The 18,071-nt window shown below is 38.0% G+C and overlaps 1 protein-coding gene across 2 annotated transcripts; it reads right to left on the bottom strand.

Annotated features, from left to right (window-relative positions):
- Positions 1-1,869: 1,869 nt before the first annotated feature.
- LOC149021129 (shaggy-related protein kinase kappa) lies at positions 1,870-17,686 on the bottom strand. 2 transcript variants are annotated; one of them, XM_089149379.1, is made up of 14 exons: positions 17,421-17,686; positions 16,366-16,593; positions 15,182-15,430; positions 14,700-14,792; positions 14,524-14,583; positions 14,156-14,428; positions 12,632-12,706; positions 8,494-8,550; positions 8,267-8,407; positions 8,104-8,154; positions 7,922-8,017; positions 7,275-7,358; positions 7,063-7,165; positions 1,870-2,257 (listed from the first exon to the last, which is right to left on the bottom strand). In XM_089149379.1, the coding sequence occupies exons 3-14, from the start codon at positions 15,332-15,334 to the stop codon at positions 2,169-2,171; spliced, it is 1,275 nt and encodes a 424-aa protein (XP_089005505.1). In that variant the 5' UTR covers positions 15,335-15,430; positions 16,366-16,593; positions 17,421-17,686; the 3' UTR covers positions 1,870-2,168. The 2 variants fall into 2 exon arrangements, with proteins under 2 accessions (XP_089005505.1, XP_089005506.1); XM_089149380.1 differs by lacking the exon at positions 16,366-16,593.
- Between the last annotated feature and the right edge of the window lie 385 nt (positions 17,687-18,071).

Genomic DNA, 18,071 nt, shown 5'->3' with positions numbered 1-18,071 from the left:
GGTGCCAATCCGATACGACTCCAATTCTTGAAAGGAAGCCCACAGCTCCGCGGGTTATGAACGTGGGATTTCCAATCGGTTCGGCCGGTATCAGTTGAGAGTGAGATTTAAAGTATCCCATGATATGATCCGCAACTACCGATACATATTCATATTTGATGTAACTAATACGATATATATTGACATTTCTATATTGGATTATACTAAAGTCCAATTTCTAGTACACTACAATACTCGATACCGATGTTGCATACACTATCTCTTTAGCCGAATGCATGCATTCAACCATAGGAGCCGATCTAGCTTCCATGGATCCCACCCCACCACATGTTGTGCATTCCCCCCTTCCCCACCACATGGGACACAACTCCTCGTACACCATTACCGTCTCTTCTAGCCATAGGTGCATGCCTAAGCCACCACCGATGATTGGCATTTGACCACAGCTGGTATGCAAGTGCATCTCTTGTTGTAATGTCATACTCTATCATAGCTTAAAGTATCCCACAATATGATATGGTACTGGTTGATACATATCCATATTGGATATTACCGATACGATGCATATAAATATTATATGTTCAAGATGGATTTTTTTTCTTCTGGTCCAACTACTTAATACGAGATGATACGTCTCTTACAATCCCTAATAGGATATTCGATACTGATACTTTAAGCTTTAGACTCTCTAGCAACCAATGTTGAGGCCAAGAATGGACAACCCCCACCAACATGCTCAAATCTTTTACATAACAAACAGGTGAAACTAGTCATAGACAACATAATACTTCTTGACATAAACTTTATAAAAGGAATAAAGAAAAAGAAGAAGAAGAAGGCAGCATGCTACAGACATGTCTATTAGCAATTCCAACTTTAATTGAAGAGATGGAATACCTTGCCTAGCATGCACTAAGATACGCATCTGTGCAAATGACAACCTCTCTTTCTTGTACATTTTCTAATCAAAACATAGTGGAGTTCCCATCACAATTGCTAGTCTTCTCAAAGCATAGGGCTTCCCCAAGTGCAAAGGGAGACTTCAAATCCACACCATAGTTGAGCGCAAAAAAAAGAAAGAAAAAAACCCATAGCGGAACCTACACTCCTCTTTCCACTCTATTGGGCCTCCAAGGACACTGTCAACTGGTTCTAATCCTTCACATCAGGAGAACCATATCCTTGTACAGCCTCCCTCAGTATCAGTTAGCAAGTAATATTGAAAAAGAACTAATTGGAGAAACAGCTGCAAGTGGGTGTACTCAGAGAATTGCATGAGCTCTTTTTCTACACTGTATCCTGTCAGGATAATCTGGAATAGATGACCTACTCCACCTGATCTTGAGGTATTTCTACCCACTAGCCTCATCTAGATCCAAATCCTAAAGCCATGGTGTTACAAAAAATGTTCTTGGTATCTTTTCAGTGCTCGGGAAAAAGGGAAAAGACGATTAATTGATGGCAAAGATAGAAACAGGCCACATATGAACTCTACCATTGGAAGATGAGATAGAATAAAGCTGCAATAGAATTTTGTGACATTGAAGAATTGCCCAATGGCTCCTCAATGGCCTCCTCACATACAAGCATGAATGTGTATCTAAAGAGAGGATTATTTTGTTGAAATCTAACTGTCTTTGTCCAGCAGTGCGTGAAAAAAGTACAAGAACTTACACTTTGATTAATTAAGAAAAAACACACGGGGGTACTAATCTACCCTTGAGGGGTGCACAACTGGACTCATATCACGCGCACGTCTAATATTTTCATATAATGTTAAAACATACCATTTGGTGGAGAAATAGACTCAGGACATAACACGGAGGTACATGGTGATCAACAGATCAAGACTCATAGGACACGCATGTCTGCAACACAAACAGAGAGCACGGAGGCTGCAATATCCTCCTGACATTTAAATAAGCATGCCTAAATTTAAGTCCAGAAACATTCAAAGAGTCTGCACAAGATTTGGAAGACTCGAATTTTCTACAACTCACTGGTTTTTCCAAAACATCATAGCAATTTCATTTGCATTACAAAATAAACAAGGAAATTAAAATGGAAAAATTGGTGGTGTGGGAGGGTCTGATAATCTAATTTATACACTTCTCCAATACCAGACGACATGGATAGAGGTGACGAGTTCATCCGGCCTGTCTTATTGCCTATGTGTGTAATGCCATGAACAAGTTCTGCTTCCTAGCATGCTCTGGAATGAGGCGCCCAAGACTCTCTGATGGGATGCCAGATAGTTCTGCCCACAAGAATTTATATAAAATATCCATTCGGGAATAAGAAGCCTTCATAACATTTCTAAAAGAGAGGTCCAGAGTAAAAGTTGACAATAGAAAATGAAGATAAGCAACATTTTAGTTTCATATACACAACTTATAGCATTTGAAGCAGGAAAAGGATTAAAAAAAGAAGAATATTTGAAGCAACGGCATTATTCCACTACAAACAAGGAATCACAAATGTCTAGGTCTGTAGCATCTATAAATAGTTGACAGCACAAAACTCCACCACTTTCAAAAGCACATATTAAGGTACACTTGGTTAGGGACCTCTTCTAAATAGAAAGAGATTCTTTATAATAATGGCAACTCTCGAAGTCAGAAATTCTAAGGAAAAGGGAGTTAAGTAGTAACTGCCAAAGTCAGAAAGTGTAAGAAAAACGAACGTAAGTAGCAATACTAACTAAGCCTACAAGTCATAGTTGTCATGGCAGTTAGGCAAACCAGGGTGTACCCTCTTTTTACTTTTCTTCTTTATTTATTTATTTGGGTTGGAGAAAGGGGTGGGGGGTGGGGGGTGGGGGAGGGGGGGAGGGGGAGGGGAATTAACTTGAAAACACCTACCCACCAAGGTGATCAACAAACCAACACAGACAAAAGCACTTGGGGCAATGCCTAGCCATTGCCTAAGTGACACCACACCTAGACAACAATGTTACAAGTACCTCACAACTTAAAAGCTATTATCAAATAGATAGTAACTAATTAACCCTAAATAGGCCTTAAATCCCTAAACTTAGGACTCAGTACTATTCAAATTATAACATTGCTTTGGGTTCAGTGAAGAATGATGTAAACCAACACATTGTATGTCTTGTGGTTCAGTTTCAACACATACCCAAATTTCAATATCACAAGTTTATGTTTCACATCCGCATAAAAATACACCCCCAGTAATAGATATTTATTGGTAAAACATAATCGAGTGAATTTAATTCTTGTCACTTACACACTAGAATAACATCAAGTGATTCTCAGGTTTACATGCGTTTATCCTAAGAGTTCTGTATTTCAATATTCTGCCACAGCCAAGGACTTGGGAATGTAATGTGTAAGTGTGTAACCAAAAAGATACACATACGAACGCTTGGGTAATAACTTTTTTCTTTTCTTTTTTGTGTTTCCAAACATAGCATAGGAGAACACATGCGTACTACACCAATTACACAATAGATGCTTGTAGACTGTAGTAACGCTAAAATGACAAGATCTTCTTTTTTTTTTTTTTTTTTTGGGGGGGGGGGGGGGCATAATGGAAAAACATGATGTGCAAGCTCCTAATAGGGTCTGAGATTCTTAAATGTTATAGGACTCTCCTACTTGTTTTACACCTTCACAAAGGAAGATCTCCCCAAAATAACTTAATCTTGCAACCTAATAGGACTATCAACTTGTTCTAATCCTTCACATCAGGATAAACATATCCTTGTACGCCTCCCTCAGTATCAGTTAGCAAGTGCTTTGGAAAAGAACTACTTGGAGAAAACAGCTGCAAGTGGGTGTTTCTGAGAATTGCATGAGCTCTTTTTCTACATTGTATCATGTCAGGATAATATGGAATATTTGTTGCAATTTTGGAATAGATGACCTACTCCACCTGATCTTGAGATATTTCTACCCACAAGCCTCATCTAGATCCAAATCCTAAAGCCACGGTGATGTAGGAGAAACCCTAGAAACTAGGGGACCTACAAAGTGGGCTACTAGACTCTTAGAATTAAACACCTATTCTTGACAGATAGTAAAGAAAGGAATTTGAAGTATTTGAAATCTGATTAATCATGCATGTAAGACAGCTAAAGTAGAGAAATAAATACAATAAGTCTTACCGGTAAGCACAACTAAACAAGAATCAATAGGGAAACAAGGGGATAGGGATCTTGCCACCATAACACTAAATTGAATGCAAGGGTATTAAAAAAATATTTTGAAGCAGTGGGGAATCCTACGAAAGGAGAAAATAATATTTTGAAGTAATGGAGTATCCTAGGAAAGAGAGTAGGTGATAAGAGAGAGGGAGAGAAAGAAAAGAAACAAAGAGAAGGGAAATGAGACTAACAAAAGACAACTAGACTAACAAAGAAGGAAGAAAAGAAAAGAAGGTTTTTTTATTCTGCCAGAAAAACAAAACCGTGGGGTTTGGGGAAGAAGAAGAAGATTTCCAGGAAATAAACTAGGTCTTTTTTTTGAGAAAAAAAGAGTAGATCTTTGTAGGGGAGAGCAAGGGGAAGTTTTCTAGTGGGAAACAAGGGTGAAAGGAAGAGAGAAAGCTTACCTGGAGAGAGGGGGAAGAACTAGTACCGCCAGGAGAGAGAGAGAGAGAGAGAGCAGCGTGAGCTTCTTTTGTAATTCTTTTTTTCATTGATTGATTGCCAAAAACGAATTTGATACAAGGTTTAAATAAAAAAATTGATTCCTCACAACCCTACATGTTTAATTCCTAAAATAACCCCAACTTAAATTGTAAATATAAGCCAAACTCAAAATAACTCAAAATTGGGCCAAAATAGACTTTAAGCCCAGCCCATAAAGACTCAAACATGAAATTAAAATATTTCAATAGTAAACTACTACCCAACCCACTAAGACTAAGTAAAATAACATGACAAACTGCCTATGAGCAGTGTTTCTCATCGAACCATAGAATCCTAGCAATCAGATAACCTCCGAACTCATCATCGATCCACATAGATGCTGTCGTGGGATGATTTCTACGTCGGCGTTGCCGGTAAACTCGGAATTGCTCATTGATGTCCTCATCACACGGTGTTACAGAGAATGATCTTCTTGGTATCTTTTCAGTAATTGGGAAAAAGGGAAAAGATGATTAATTGATTGCAAAGATAGAAATAGGCCACATATGAACTCTACCATTGGAAGATGAGATAGAATAAAGATGCAATAGAATTTTGTGACATTGAAGAATTGCCCAAAGGGCTCCTCAATGGCTTCATCACATACAAGCATGAATGTGTATCTAAAGAGAGGAATATTTTGAAAAAAACTAATTGTTTTTGTCAAAGAAGTTTTTAAAAAAAAAAAAAAAAAAATAAATTATTTTTTTTTTTTTTTTTTGTTGTTTGATTTTATTACTAATAAAACCATGTTCTTTACGAAATTACTATTGCCCCCCTTCCTTATAACGGTGTTAAGTAGCCGTTAAGTTTGAATATGTAATGTCTAATTTGCCCTTCATTAAAATTAAGAAATCAAAAGACGATGCTACCCCATTTATAAAAACCAGATTAAATGTCAATTTTACCCTAAACTTCATTTATTTTGAATTAATGAAATGGGAAAAATCCAAATTCGATTTGGTTTCCCACCTTCACTAAACTTCATTTATTTTGAATTAAATAAATGGACAAAATCCAAATCCGATTTGGTTTCCCGCCTTCACTAAGCTTCATTTATTTTGAAAATATTTTAGGTGATATTCAGTTTCCAATTTGAGTTGAATTCGATTTTCTTTCCTCTTCGGTTTCTATTTGAGTTTTATTCAATCATTCTTTCTTTATTTGGTGGTTTTTTTAGAATAAAATGGATTATAGTTATTTTTTTGTCCACAGTTAATTAAGGGTACTCTACGTAACTTGACAAAAGGATAAATAAGTAAAGAGATAAGTATAAGGGTATTTTGGGGTTTTTGAGAAAATATAAAGATGCCACATCATTAGTAAACTAACGGAACTTAACAATAGGGGGGCAATAGTAATTATAGACAAAGTTGAAGGTTGGATCAGTAATTTTGCAAAGTACAGGGGATACAATAGTAATAAAATCAAAGTACAGGGGGCCAATAGTAATTATCCCAAGATAAAATAAAAAGGGGGGGCCCCCGGGGGGGCCAAAAGGGGCCCCGGGAAAAAGCCCCTTTTGTGAAAAAAAAAGCGGCCCCCAAAAAAAAAAGAGAAGAAAAAAAAAAAAAAAAAAAAAAAGAGGAAAAAAAGAAGAAGAAGAAGAGAAAAGGGAACAAAAAGAAGCTTATGGGATATACAAAAACATTACAAGTAGAAACAGTGAAAGAAGATATGATGTGAAAAAGTAGACTGAAAATGCAGATAGGTGAAGTTAAATTTGATATGGTACTAGAATCTGAAGAAGGAAGCAGTTATAAACTACAATGGTAGGCCAACACACTGGGGGGAGAAAACAACATTATTGTACAACGCCACAAAGTAATAGAGGTCAGTGTGTCAGGAAATCAAGATGACTGAAGACTGATATGGCAAAGGAACTTGTGCACAATAACTGGGAACAGCTGCAATAGCAAAGTATTATGCAGAAAGGAGTCGTTTCACCAAAAATTGGGATTCCCAAGTGCCATGAGGTGGACCAACGCCATTTTAGCTTACTTTCTTTTTCTTAATTGTATCACAAAGGAAGAGTCTTTTTAAGGGAATAGGAATGGATTTAAATTCTAGCTTTGAGTAAACCTACTTTTTCCTAGTATCCCTAAGAGCTTTTTGAGGCATGATTGGCACATCAAAGTCCCACCTAAAAAAGCTAAGTCATTTCTAGGATTTGTCACATAATCAAGGTAGATGCTTCTCGAGCTCACCAAGTACCCGACATTTATTTTCCTAGTTATCACTTTGGTGAGTCCATGCAGATAGCAATATGATTAGACAAGTTATAAAGTATTCCAAGTTGACGTGTAATATAACCCAAAACATTCCAGAAAATTCCAGTCCTCAGTTATATTTACGAGCTGTCTTACCAAACAGACATATGAGCCTCAGGTAGGCAGTGAAATATTCTATACCTTGAGGTTTGAAATTGAAAAGGGGAGGCAGAGGGCGGCCATTAGGCAGGCGAGCGTTCGGGTCTCTTAACTCATCAAAGAAAGGATGAGTACATGCTTCTAACTGCCATATCACCACAAAGAAAGTTTAATACAACATCATTCCATAAATGGATTCTACACCAAACACAAAGGAGGAACACTGTGGACTATCAAATTGAAACTAAACTCACAGCAGTACATCTCAGATTAGGGGAGTACTGGAGGAACCTAGAGACCAAGTCAACAGCTTCTGGGGGTAAACGCTTCTGGAAAACCTGGAAAGAAGAATAATATGGAAAATATATCATGAAATGGAACAATTTCGGTAAAAAAAAAAAAAAAAAAGGAAAACATCAAAGATGCATACATGCGTGCAACCAATAATGCAGATCACAAGAGACGGAATACTTGACTTTTCATTCTTTTTTTTTTTTTTTGGTTCAATAACTTCATTCTTTTAAATCTTAGAAGATGGACTATATTAATTGCCACACCAGCAGTGCATGTCAAAGAGAATTCTATACATGGTATCTTGGCATGATACATAGAACGGCCTTCTATATTGGAGCAGGCTGTGGCATTGGAAATCTCACTCTTTTGTGCCAAACACGTCAGGGATTTTCTTTTGAACACATTAAACTCAGAAAAAGGTACATGAAGGGTACCGAGCAGTGAGATTTATATTGGCTTCTGGTGAGGCAAAAGGCCACCATCTACATGTAACTGCTCTTTGTATTACATTAGTCTATATCTAAATTTACTTCAATGTGATCAAACTTTAGAGAAAAAAAACTAAAAAATGAAGAAGCAACAAAAAGTGGGTGTTACATATTTATACCTTGTGCCACGGATGAGCTTTTATTTGTGGAAATTTAAATTCTGTATAATTTGGATTCATGCACTTTATCTCCTCCCTAGTAGGTGTCCCCAGAACCTACAAAAGATTTGCAAACAAAACCAGAGAATGAATATCTTGACCTGAAGATCACTAAGAAAGCTAATCACTGGAGATAGTATTACCTTGATGATCTCAACCAGTTGATCAACCCCACTCTCTCCAGGAAACAGTGGCTGCATGAATAATTGGATAGATGAAAAACATGGAAGTATTGTGAATAGTGGGAGTCGTGCCAACCAAATAACATAAAAAAGGTAGAAAATTTTTAAAAGAGGGCATGACCACCTGTCCAAGGAGTAATTCGGCCATTACACAACCAGTAGACCAGATATCTATTGCAGTAGTGTATTCAGTTGCCCCAAAGATGAGCTCTGGAGCACGATAATATCTTGAGCAAATGTATGAAATATTAGGTTCTCCTTTAACCTGGATGAAATGAAAATAAATCAACCTAGACCAATCATGAAAAATATAGTTCTTAGTTATTAAAACACTCTGCATCAAAGCCTTACCAACACTTTGGCACTTCCAAAGTCACAAAGTTTCAGCTGATGTGTATGTGGATTGACCTGAAATAAAACAATTTGCCTTTTTATTTTAATGGAAGCAGCATCCACAGATGGTAAAAAATAGCACCAATGCAAGCCTTACAAATCCAGAGAAAAAAAATAAGGCTACCCCTTTACTTGACTTGCCCGTGCGCGCAGGAGGTGAACTACTCTTCTGTCTAAAACATGGTAAGATCTAAAATGTACTCTTGCACATTATGGTTGAAGTTTGGGGGTGATTTAGTCAAGGAAAAATTGGAGACAGATGGCTGTATATGGCAGGGTAAGAGGCTAAGAGCACAACATAACCAAAGTAAAATGCATAAACAAATAAAAGAAAAGAAGAATAAAACTGCAAAAGGGATAACAAGATGAGCTGCAAACCAACTAGGGCTTAATCAAAGCAATAACTAGCACCAAAACTTAAGGGCACAAGACCAGAAAAGTATAGTAACAGTGAAATTTAATTAACTAAAGCAGATAAAATTTCAATTATAGAGTACCCATCTTCCTCGCCATAATACAAAGCAACTACAATCAGGGGAAAAAAATAAAACTTCTTATCCAACTAGTCCCAAATAAAAGGTTCTCAACCTTTGAATGCAAAGAAAACTGTACCTAACTAAATTACATAATGACATGACCACCTTCTAGTTCTCTAAACTGAGTTCTTATGTTTAAGCTGTGAAACCAACTTACTGATTTCCAAACCATAGTCCAAGAAATAAAAGTAAACTTCTAACAAACTGATCTCATCCTAGTCTCACACAAGTCTAGAACATCCCCCCCCCCCCGGCGGTCCTCCGCCTTTGACCTCACCATTTGGACTCCCTCCCATACCAAAACCTTCACAACTGCCTCAGCTTGGAACTTTCTTAGGTCCCCCTCCCCCCGTCTCTTGGGCTCCCCTAGTTTGGTTCAAATGCCATATCCCCCCCCCCCCCCCCCCACTCTCTCACCCTTTGGAGAGCTCTCAACCTAGCCCTTCCTACCCAATCTTTCCTCATCAGTCGCCACATCCCAGCAAACCCCAATTGTATTCTCCGTTGGAATGACACTGAAGACATTGACCACCTTTTTTCTCCTATCCCTTCTCCCGCTCCATTTGGAGCTTAGCCCTTGCTTCTATTTGACCCAGATCGAGACGTTCCTTTGGTTTTGCTCGAGATTGGAATTGGATCCTGAGAAACTTCTCTAGCTCCTCGATTTGCAACTATGTGGGCAAGCTCGTCTTTGCCGCTACCATTCACAATTTACAATGGGAACGCAATATGAGGAGATGGACTTCCAAATCCTGATCCCGAGATTTGATTTGAAAAGCCATCTACTTTGATATCTCTTCTAAGATTGCTAATTTCCCCCATCCCCCAGTTATTGACTCTCCGAGGAATAGGTTGACTATTAATTCCTGGAGTCTAGCTTCCTCTTTCCAGTCTCCTTCTTGATTGGTTGTTGACCCCCCCTTTTCTTTATCTCCCCCGTTGTTTCTCCTTGGCTCCGTGTTTTAATATAATTATTTATTCATAAAAAAAAAATATTTGATCTCACAACCCCTAAAATTTATTTTACTAATATTCCTAAACCTCAAAATACCCAAAAAAAAATCCCTAGCAATGCAAACTTTAGCATGGGCCTTTATGTTTCCACATGTACATATAGGAATTTTCAAAAGATAATAACCATGAAATACTAGAATACCCCCTCCTAATCACACCATTGAGGAACATGATTGGAACTCCAGTGTGAAAAAGAATCAATTCACCCACTCAAAACACCCCTCCAAATAAAAAATAAAAAAAAAAAAAGAAGAAAAAGAAGGTTGAGCATTTGTATGCCTATACACCCAGTTAGAGGCCTCAAATTTACGGAGAAAAATAAAATATCTCAAGGGAGTTCCCGAGAAGGTTTTGTTGTGGGCACATGCATTCAGATAGCTGGTCCTAGCCAAGGCACCCCCAACCCAAGATATTTTCCATCAAGGAGATTTATGTTGCACACAAGAACATTCAGACAAGTAAATTCATTAATGTTGGAATCAATTTTCCAGCTTGATCAATGCCCTGGTGCGGGTTGTTAAAAAGTTCACCACCTTTGGTGTGAGGAGTTTGATAGGATATTTAATGCTTACACTATCAGTATCGAATGAAATTCTGGTAACACCACTAATAGTTCAAGCATCCATTGGTACCACCAAGTGAAGTAAGATGTTCAAAGGCAGTGCGTCTTAAGATGACATTTTTCCGAAGAAGAGTGCCCCTGTTCAATGCAAGTAATGCCTACCAGCACCATAGAGTTAAGGAGCTATAGGCCAAAGTTCTACAGTGATGTCATAAATGATGTGAACAAGGTTGAGCCCCTCCCCCCCTCCTCCCCCCCCCCAAAAAAAAAATGATTGGGCCCAAAAACCAGAGCCAAAAGGCCCAAAAACCAAAGCTGGCCTAATACCCAGGGGTACTTTGGTCATTTTCCAGCCCCTTGGGGTTCAACAAGGGTCTAGTTGGAACCCCCTTGATCCAAGGGTCATGGATCTATCTTTATTTTTTCATTTGAGTTAGTATTTTGTGAATTATGATAGAGTCTCAGTCTATGTAAGACTCTCGTTACAGTCCAACTTGCAAGAAGGACTCCTCCTCAGAGTTAGTAATTTAATTCCTTCAAAATGTCTTAAGTAAGAGTCCAATTAGGGTTTCTTTAAGAGTCCTTTTGTTGTTGATTAGTTGAGTCCTTTGTAAAGGGAATCCTTTAAGGTTCCCGGTTTGAGCCTCAGTCAAATTGCTTAGGTTGTAAGGCTATAAAAGCCCACCCCTCCCCCCATTATCTAGTTGAAATGATGAACAAAAATTCTGTTTGGAGGCAAACAAGGTCGTGGTCTTCTTGGGAGGGCAACGGTGGATTTAGGAAGATCTTTTCAGTCAATTCAGCAAGAGTTCTTGAAGTCCAGCTAGCTTAGCAATCACAGCACCTTCACTCCATCAAAACAAGTACAGCAGCCAAGAACCCCTCCCCAGCCCCTCCCTTCTATCACAGCACAACCCCAGTCCCTCCTCCCCTCTATCGCAGCGCACCCAAACCCTCCCCTTATCACCCCTTCACAGCCCCTTCTTCCCCTCCCCCTTGTCTGTTTTCTTTAATTTTCTGAGTTTTGTGGCAGAACTGGAAAAAGGGAGAGGATCACGAATCTCGAAGAATTCCAACATCCAATCAAGAACCCCTCCCTTTGCCGCAAGGCTCCACTACCCCTTCCCTCCCAATGGTAAGCTTCATCCTTTTTTTCCCCTTAACTGTAGACCTCCCAAAGCCTTCCCATTTAGGTTTGTTAAAACCCTAACCCTTCCTTTCCCATTGCACAACGTCTTAATCCTAATTTCCCTTTTCCCACATCTTTTTCCCTATCCTTAATTTTTAATTCCCTTTACTTCTCCTTTTTTATTTTCTTAACATCCCAAATCCCTACCCATGCCAATTCTGTCAACCCTAGGATATTCCCTTCCTTTTCCGGTCAACCCTAGAGCATCCCATCTCTCACCCTTACCTCTCACACCCAAGTTAAACAATATATTTCCTATCATTCTTCTCCCAAACCATCCCATAAACAAATCCCAATTCTTTGATAACCCATCTACTTGCAGGTTCTAGTTAAAGAGGGTAGTCCTGGAAGGTCTAACCCAGACCCTGGGTTACATCAGGGACATTCTATGGAAGACTTACCTAACACCAGAGATACAAGTCACCATAGTAAGAAAGTGATACTCTTGGGTGAGAATATTAGCTTTGAGGACAAGCTGCTTCTATAGCTACCATAACTAGAATACTTTCAGGGACTCATTTTCTTTATACTTATTTTTCTAGTAACTTATCCTAGAAACTTCCTAAAGGAGTCTCACTCAATGACTTCCTGCCCCTTAACCGCCATCCCCACCAAGACTACAGAGCACTTACACGTTTTGAAAAGTTTGTAGTGAGGCCTGCCCAGCTTCAGACAGTGATAGTTTACTACATATAAACACTTCGACTAGTTCTTCTTTTTGAATGAATGCTTGCAAAGGACAACATGAAAATTTTCACAGATCTCAGAGCTGAAAATGAATTAGAAGAAACTTACAAGTAAGTTCTGAGGCTTGATATCACGATGACAAATGTCAACACAATTATGTATATAGGCAAGCGCCCTGCAAATCTGCATAAGGAACAAAATAGGTTAAGATACACCAGATAACTGACATTTCAAAACTGTAATCATCAGGAGAGTTCCAGTACTCATCTTAGATAAGCAAATCAACAATTGTTATGCTACTGATATTGAACATTTCACATGGTGCATGAACATCTCACTAGTCTAGTTAAGAAGGAAAACCTACTGTTAAAATTTGGCAATGCTGGCGATGAACCAATGTGTCTAATGCACATTGATCAGAAGATCCGCTGGTAGTGGGTTTTCTTTTATGATCAAAGGAAGAGACTGATGGCAATGCAGCAGCAAGGATAGGGAAGTAAGGGAATCATAGATGAGAGAAGGGAGAGAGGCAAAAACCTCAATGTTAACTACATAAAACTAATATTCCATTCCAAAATTCCATATATTTATTAGGATTGTTGACGATTACATCTTAGCTTGGCCAAGATATCGTGAATAATCTTTGCCATGTGCAGTTCAGAAGTTGCCTAATATAGTTTACCTTCTATTTTCCTTGTTGCTTGGTTAACAAGTTATCTCCCAACTAAACTTTCCTTTTTAGTAGATTTGGGAGACCCTATGTAATCTAAGCATAATAAAGCACAATTGGGGACAGTCTCATGCATGCAAGCTCTCTCCCTCTTTCTCCTTTTCGCCTTCTCCTTCTATTCTTCTTCTTCTTTCTGAATTTCTTTCAGTCCCTAGGCTGATTACAGGTGAAACCCTAACAAGGACTAGAACCTTATTTATAAAGACCAAAAATGAAATTGACTTTAGGACTCCTAAACCAAAAACAGCTACCCTTCAGCTTCCCTAAACAAAAAGTAGCTAAGACTGATCCAAATATAACTCCAAACAACATTAAGATATAAATATACCATACTTGACAGACTCTTTCTAGACTGAACTTACTTAACAGCACATGGGACACAGACAATTTTAGTTGTATACCTGAACATATGTACAGAATAAAGACCCCAATATGGGTTTAAAGAAGAGGCTCATTATATCAATAAACCCAAGACTAAGAACCCCCAATGTCCATAGAACCCATCCATGGACCACCTCAAAGTCTTCCAACAACCTTTGTCATCAAGGTGTGGCACCTTGTTGACATCACCTTGACATGCAAACCCCTTCTAATGGAAACTCTGAGACCATAATGAAAAAGAAAAATTGCCATTCATCATGTCATTATTCTACAGGTCCCATTTTCCATCCAACAGATTAATTTACCATCATGTACAATCCAATTGCTGAGAACTTCAATAATGGAAAGAACCATCAGCATTTCCACAGAACCAAAGGCCTCAGGTCATTAAGAAATTTCACAATTAATATCTGCAGCCTGGAAAGCCTGGTGAAGCAAGGTATGCTCAGCTTACCCCAAGCAGTAAGGTGAGGCCAAGTACTCATTCTACATTATGGAAAATCTAGAAAAGATGAACCAACCTGATAGGTGTAGAGTTTGACATATATCAAGGGCATTCGCTGGTTGATCCTATTGTAGTGCCTTGAAATACGATTAACAGTCTCAGGGACAAACTCAAGCACAAGATTTAGGTAAAGCTCTTCCCTATCTGTTGTTGAAAAGAAGCAATGCTTAAGGGCGACGATATTGGGATGATCCAGCATTTGCATGATCTGTAACTCCCTGTTCTTGTACCGCTTATCTTGGAGAACCTTCTTTATAGCAACGATTTCTCCAGTTTCTCTACATTTGGCCTAGAAAAATTAGCACTCAGTTATTCCAAGAATACCATATAACATAAATATGGTTACTAACCAGATAAGGAATGATTAAAAAAAATTTAGGATACCTGGAAAACAACACCAAAGGAACCAGTTCCAACCACATGCTCTGCTATATAAGTGAATGTCTGTCAATCCAACAAAAAGAGTACCCCTTAAACGTGTCAGGATTTGATCAAGAAAAATTTTGATAATATTCATCACACCAGAAGTCAATGACGTTCATGGTCAGAAAACTCTCAACCTGTCTGGGTTGACCATTCCGACCGCCAATAGTAGTTGATATAACATGTCCTGTCTCAGCACCCATGCCATCGATTATATCAGGTTCACTGTCCTGCAGGATACATGATCCCAATTACTAGGTGCAAGAAACATCCATCACCACTGTTATAAATTCTATATTCTGATGAAATTCAACAGAACATCATCATTACAACTTACTATATCCTTATAGATAACCCCCCCCCAAAAAAAAAAAAATTTAAAATAAATAAAATTTTTTTGTGTCATCTCATATTCTCATATACCATGGCGCTATATGATTAAATTGTTCCACTTGGCCACAAGGTTAGTAAGATAAGGCAAGATTTGATGGAGGTGTCATGGAGACATTCATCTCTTTTCTGTTGTGATTAAAAGGAGAAACTCTCCGAAAAGAATAATAAATAATTACACCAGCATAATTTAGAAAGTCAATAGGTATCTGTAGATTTGGATGCTTACCCTATCATCATCGTGGTCCAACCTGCTGTCACTTAACCTCATCTCAAGCATCTCTCTCCCCAACCAGTCAACTGAACTAGATGACCCCTTGAAGCTGGTAGCTGTCCTTGAGCTGCCTACACTACCATGTCCTAGACCACCAGCAGATGCCATAAATATAACTGGTGAACAATATCAACGCTAGTTCTTGCTAGACTCTTTGTAACTCATTGTACATCTCCCTTCAATTTCATCGAGGTAACAGTCCTCCTGAAGAAACAACAGCATTCTTAAATAAAAAAGCCAAAATCCAACATAAAGTCATAACCAAGAGAGATAAAATTTCTAATAAATCATGAAAATTTCATGCTTTATTTACTTTTCTTTTTCTCCACAATGGGCAGAAAGTTTGATTTGTTTTAATGACAGTTTCAGACCTCTAAGGATGATGCCTATGCCAAAAACGGAGTGGCAAGGTATCAAGAAATTAAACGAATGATTCAACAACATTAGTGAAAGAAATAATTGGTATAATTGTCATGAATTGTAAATCATTATTCATTAAATATTAGAATAGATAATTTATGAGACCCTCAAATTACCAGCAATTACTGAAAACTTAGTAGCGTGATACATTAGAAGGGTTGGATAGTAAACATCTCCAAGTGAAAGAATAAAATAAAACTTAAGAAAAGGATAAGGAACATCTGGCAATTATAGGTCAAGTATGCTTATATTATCAAAATTAGTTGATCTCCAAGTGAAAGAATAAAATAAAACTTAAGAAAAGGATAAGGAACATCTGGCAATTATAGGTCAAATAGGCTTTATACTATCAAAATTAGTCAATGAACACTTGAAAATAAGATGTCAGGTAAAACTAAGGTAAATATTAGAAAAAACAAATGCTCCACAATACATGCTGAAGAAAAGAGATTTCACCCTATATACACAACAACATTAACTCAGCCTCATCCCAACTAAATGGAAATGGCTAAATGGATCCTTGCCATTCAATCAGCTCTTTTCAAGATCATACTTGATACAAGACGAAAATTATGCACCACTTTCCTAACCCCTTCTCCTAAAGCCATTAAGCTCTTTTAATTCTTCCAATATGAATCAGAAAATGTTAGCAAATATGGCTTATTTTGCCACATAATATTAAGCAGTGGGAGATGGTTACATAAACTGAGGATAACAACCTTGTGGGAGGTGGAGACAGGTTCCTGGTTTCGGTAAGAGATGTATTACTCTCCATTAAAGCAGAGCCCTTAACCAAGGTCTACAAACCAGAACCACCTGATTGAGGTCGCTACCACTGCTACCCGGAGAAGCTGAATATGTAATTCGGCAACCTGGCAGACCTTCACTGTCTTACTGGAATTAAGTCCGCAACCACCTTCATGTTAAAAGCATCCCAGTCTCCGGCCCTGCATGAAGTTAGCAATGACAAATTGGATGTGATATAAGCATATGATTGTCGTCAAAGTAACAGCTTATTTTTCCTTACCATCTTTGTTTATTTTTAAAATTTTTCTCTACCTAAAGAAGTAATTAAAAGAGCAAGTAATCTATCATAAAACTCTTCCTATTCATTGATATAATAGAGCCACGTTTGCAACGACCAATAAGGTACATGTTAAGAAGTTAAATCTTTGATAATCTAACATTACGGGTAACTAAAATTCACTGATCAGGTCAATTTATAGTAGACTTACCAATTTTAGATGATCTAGACGACAAACCATGTTTAATTTCAAAATTACGTTTTCAATTAAAAAGGGACTTCAACTAAGGATGGTTTTACATTCATTCTTCTGCGTTTCAGCAGACAAATTACCAAAACTTAACTAAACTATTCCTAAAAATCCAGGTAACTAATTGAACAGCACGTATGTAAGGATCGAACAATTTTAAGACTATCACAAGCAAAGCAAATCTGTTGAAGAAGTCTGCACATTAGTAAAAATATAAAATTAGCTATAGACTACTGGAACCAGTACAGTAAAAGTAACATCTTCTTAACCAGTTCGCATCACAAAGACAGAAATCACCACAATTCGATCTGCCCCTATTAAATTAGCTATATAATACTGGTATCAGTAAACTAAAAGTAACATCTTCTTCAGGAATTCGCATCAAAGGTACAGAAATCTACGCAATTTGATCTTCCCCTCTCTTCACAAAGAGATCAAAACCAAAAGTGAAAGAATCCGAAAGAAATTCACAATAATTTTCTTTGTCTTTAACCACTAACCTGGATAGATTGGAGAATTCCCAGGCACAAATCGTAATAGGATCCATACATCGTTAGCTTCACCCCCCGATGAAAAGAAAGCTTGGAAAACCCCAATGCCAGAGAAACAGAAAATTGAGATGAGAAAGATCGAAACAGAAACAATGAAATAGGGCGTGAAGAGGTGCTTGATTGCTATTTTGAGAATAATCTTAGAAGCGTTTTTCGTCTTCTTTCTCACTCACTCACTCTCTCTCTCTCTCTCTCTCTCTCTCTCACTGGTTAATTTCGTCTTTCGATATCTCTGACAAAGTTAGTGTATCCTCACTTTAAATATCTACTTTTCTCTCTCATGGCTCTTTACGGCGTACGGTTCTGTGAGATTGGTTTAACCTGAGATGGGATTTCAGTCCGTCCGATTGGTATTGATAATTTTGTGGAACCCACGATTGAATTTAATCCAACGGTAACTAATAGAATGTGGGACAAGGTCGGGATCTTGTCCTTTTAGATTGCTTTCCGGTATCTGACGCCCGATGACGCGGGATTATTGTCGTTGTTTGACGCAACAGCAACTTTGACGATTTGACTAGATTCGGCGTGAACTCAATTTACCAATTAATGTAGGATCTTTAGTTTAAAGACAACAATGTCCACATATCTTGCGAAAAT

This window comes from Hakea prostrata, chromosome 3 (assembly GCF_041222555.1).
Source record: "Hakea prostrata isolate BN-2017 chromosome 3, UWA_Hpros_2, whole genome shotgun sequence".
NCBI lineage: Eukaryota > Viridiplantae > Streptophyta > Magnoliopsida > Proteales > Proteaceae > Hakea > Hakea prostrata.
This window is presented reverse-complemented; position numbering and strand designations above follow the sequence as displayed.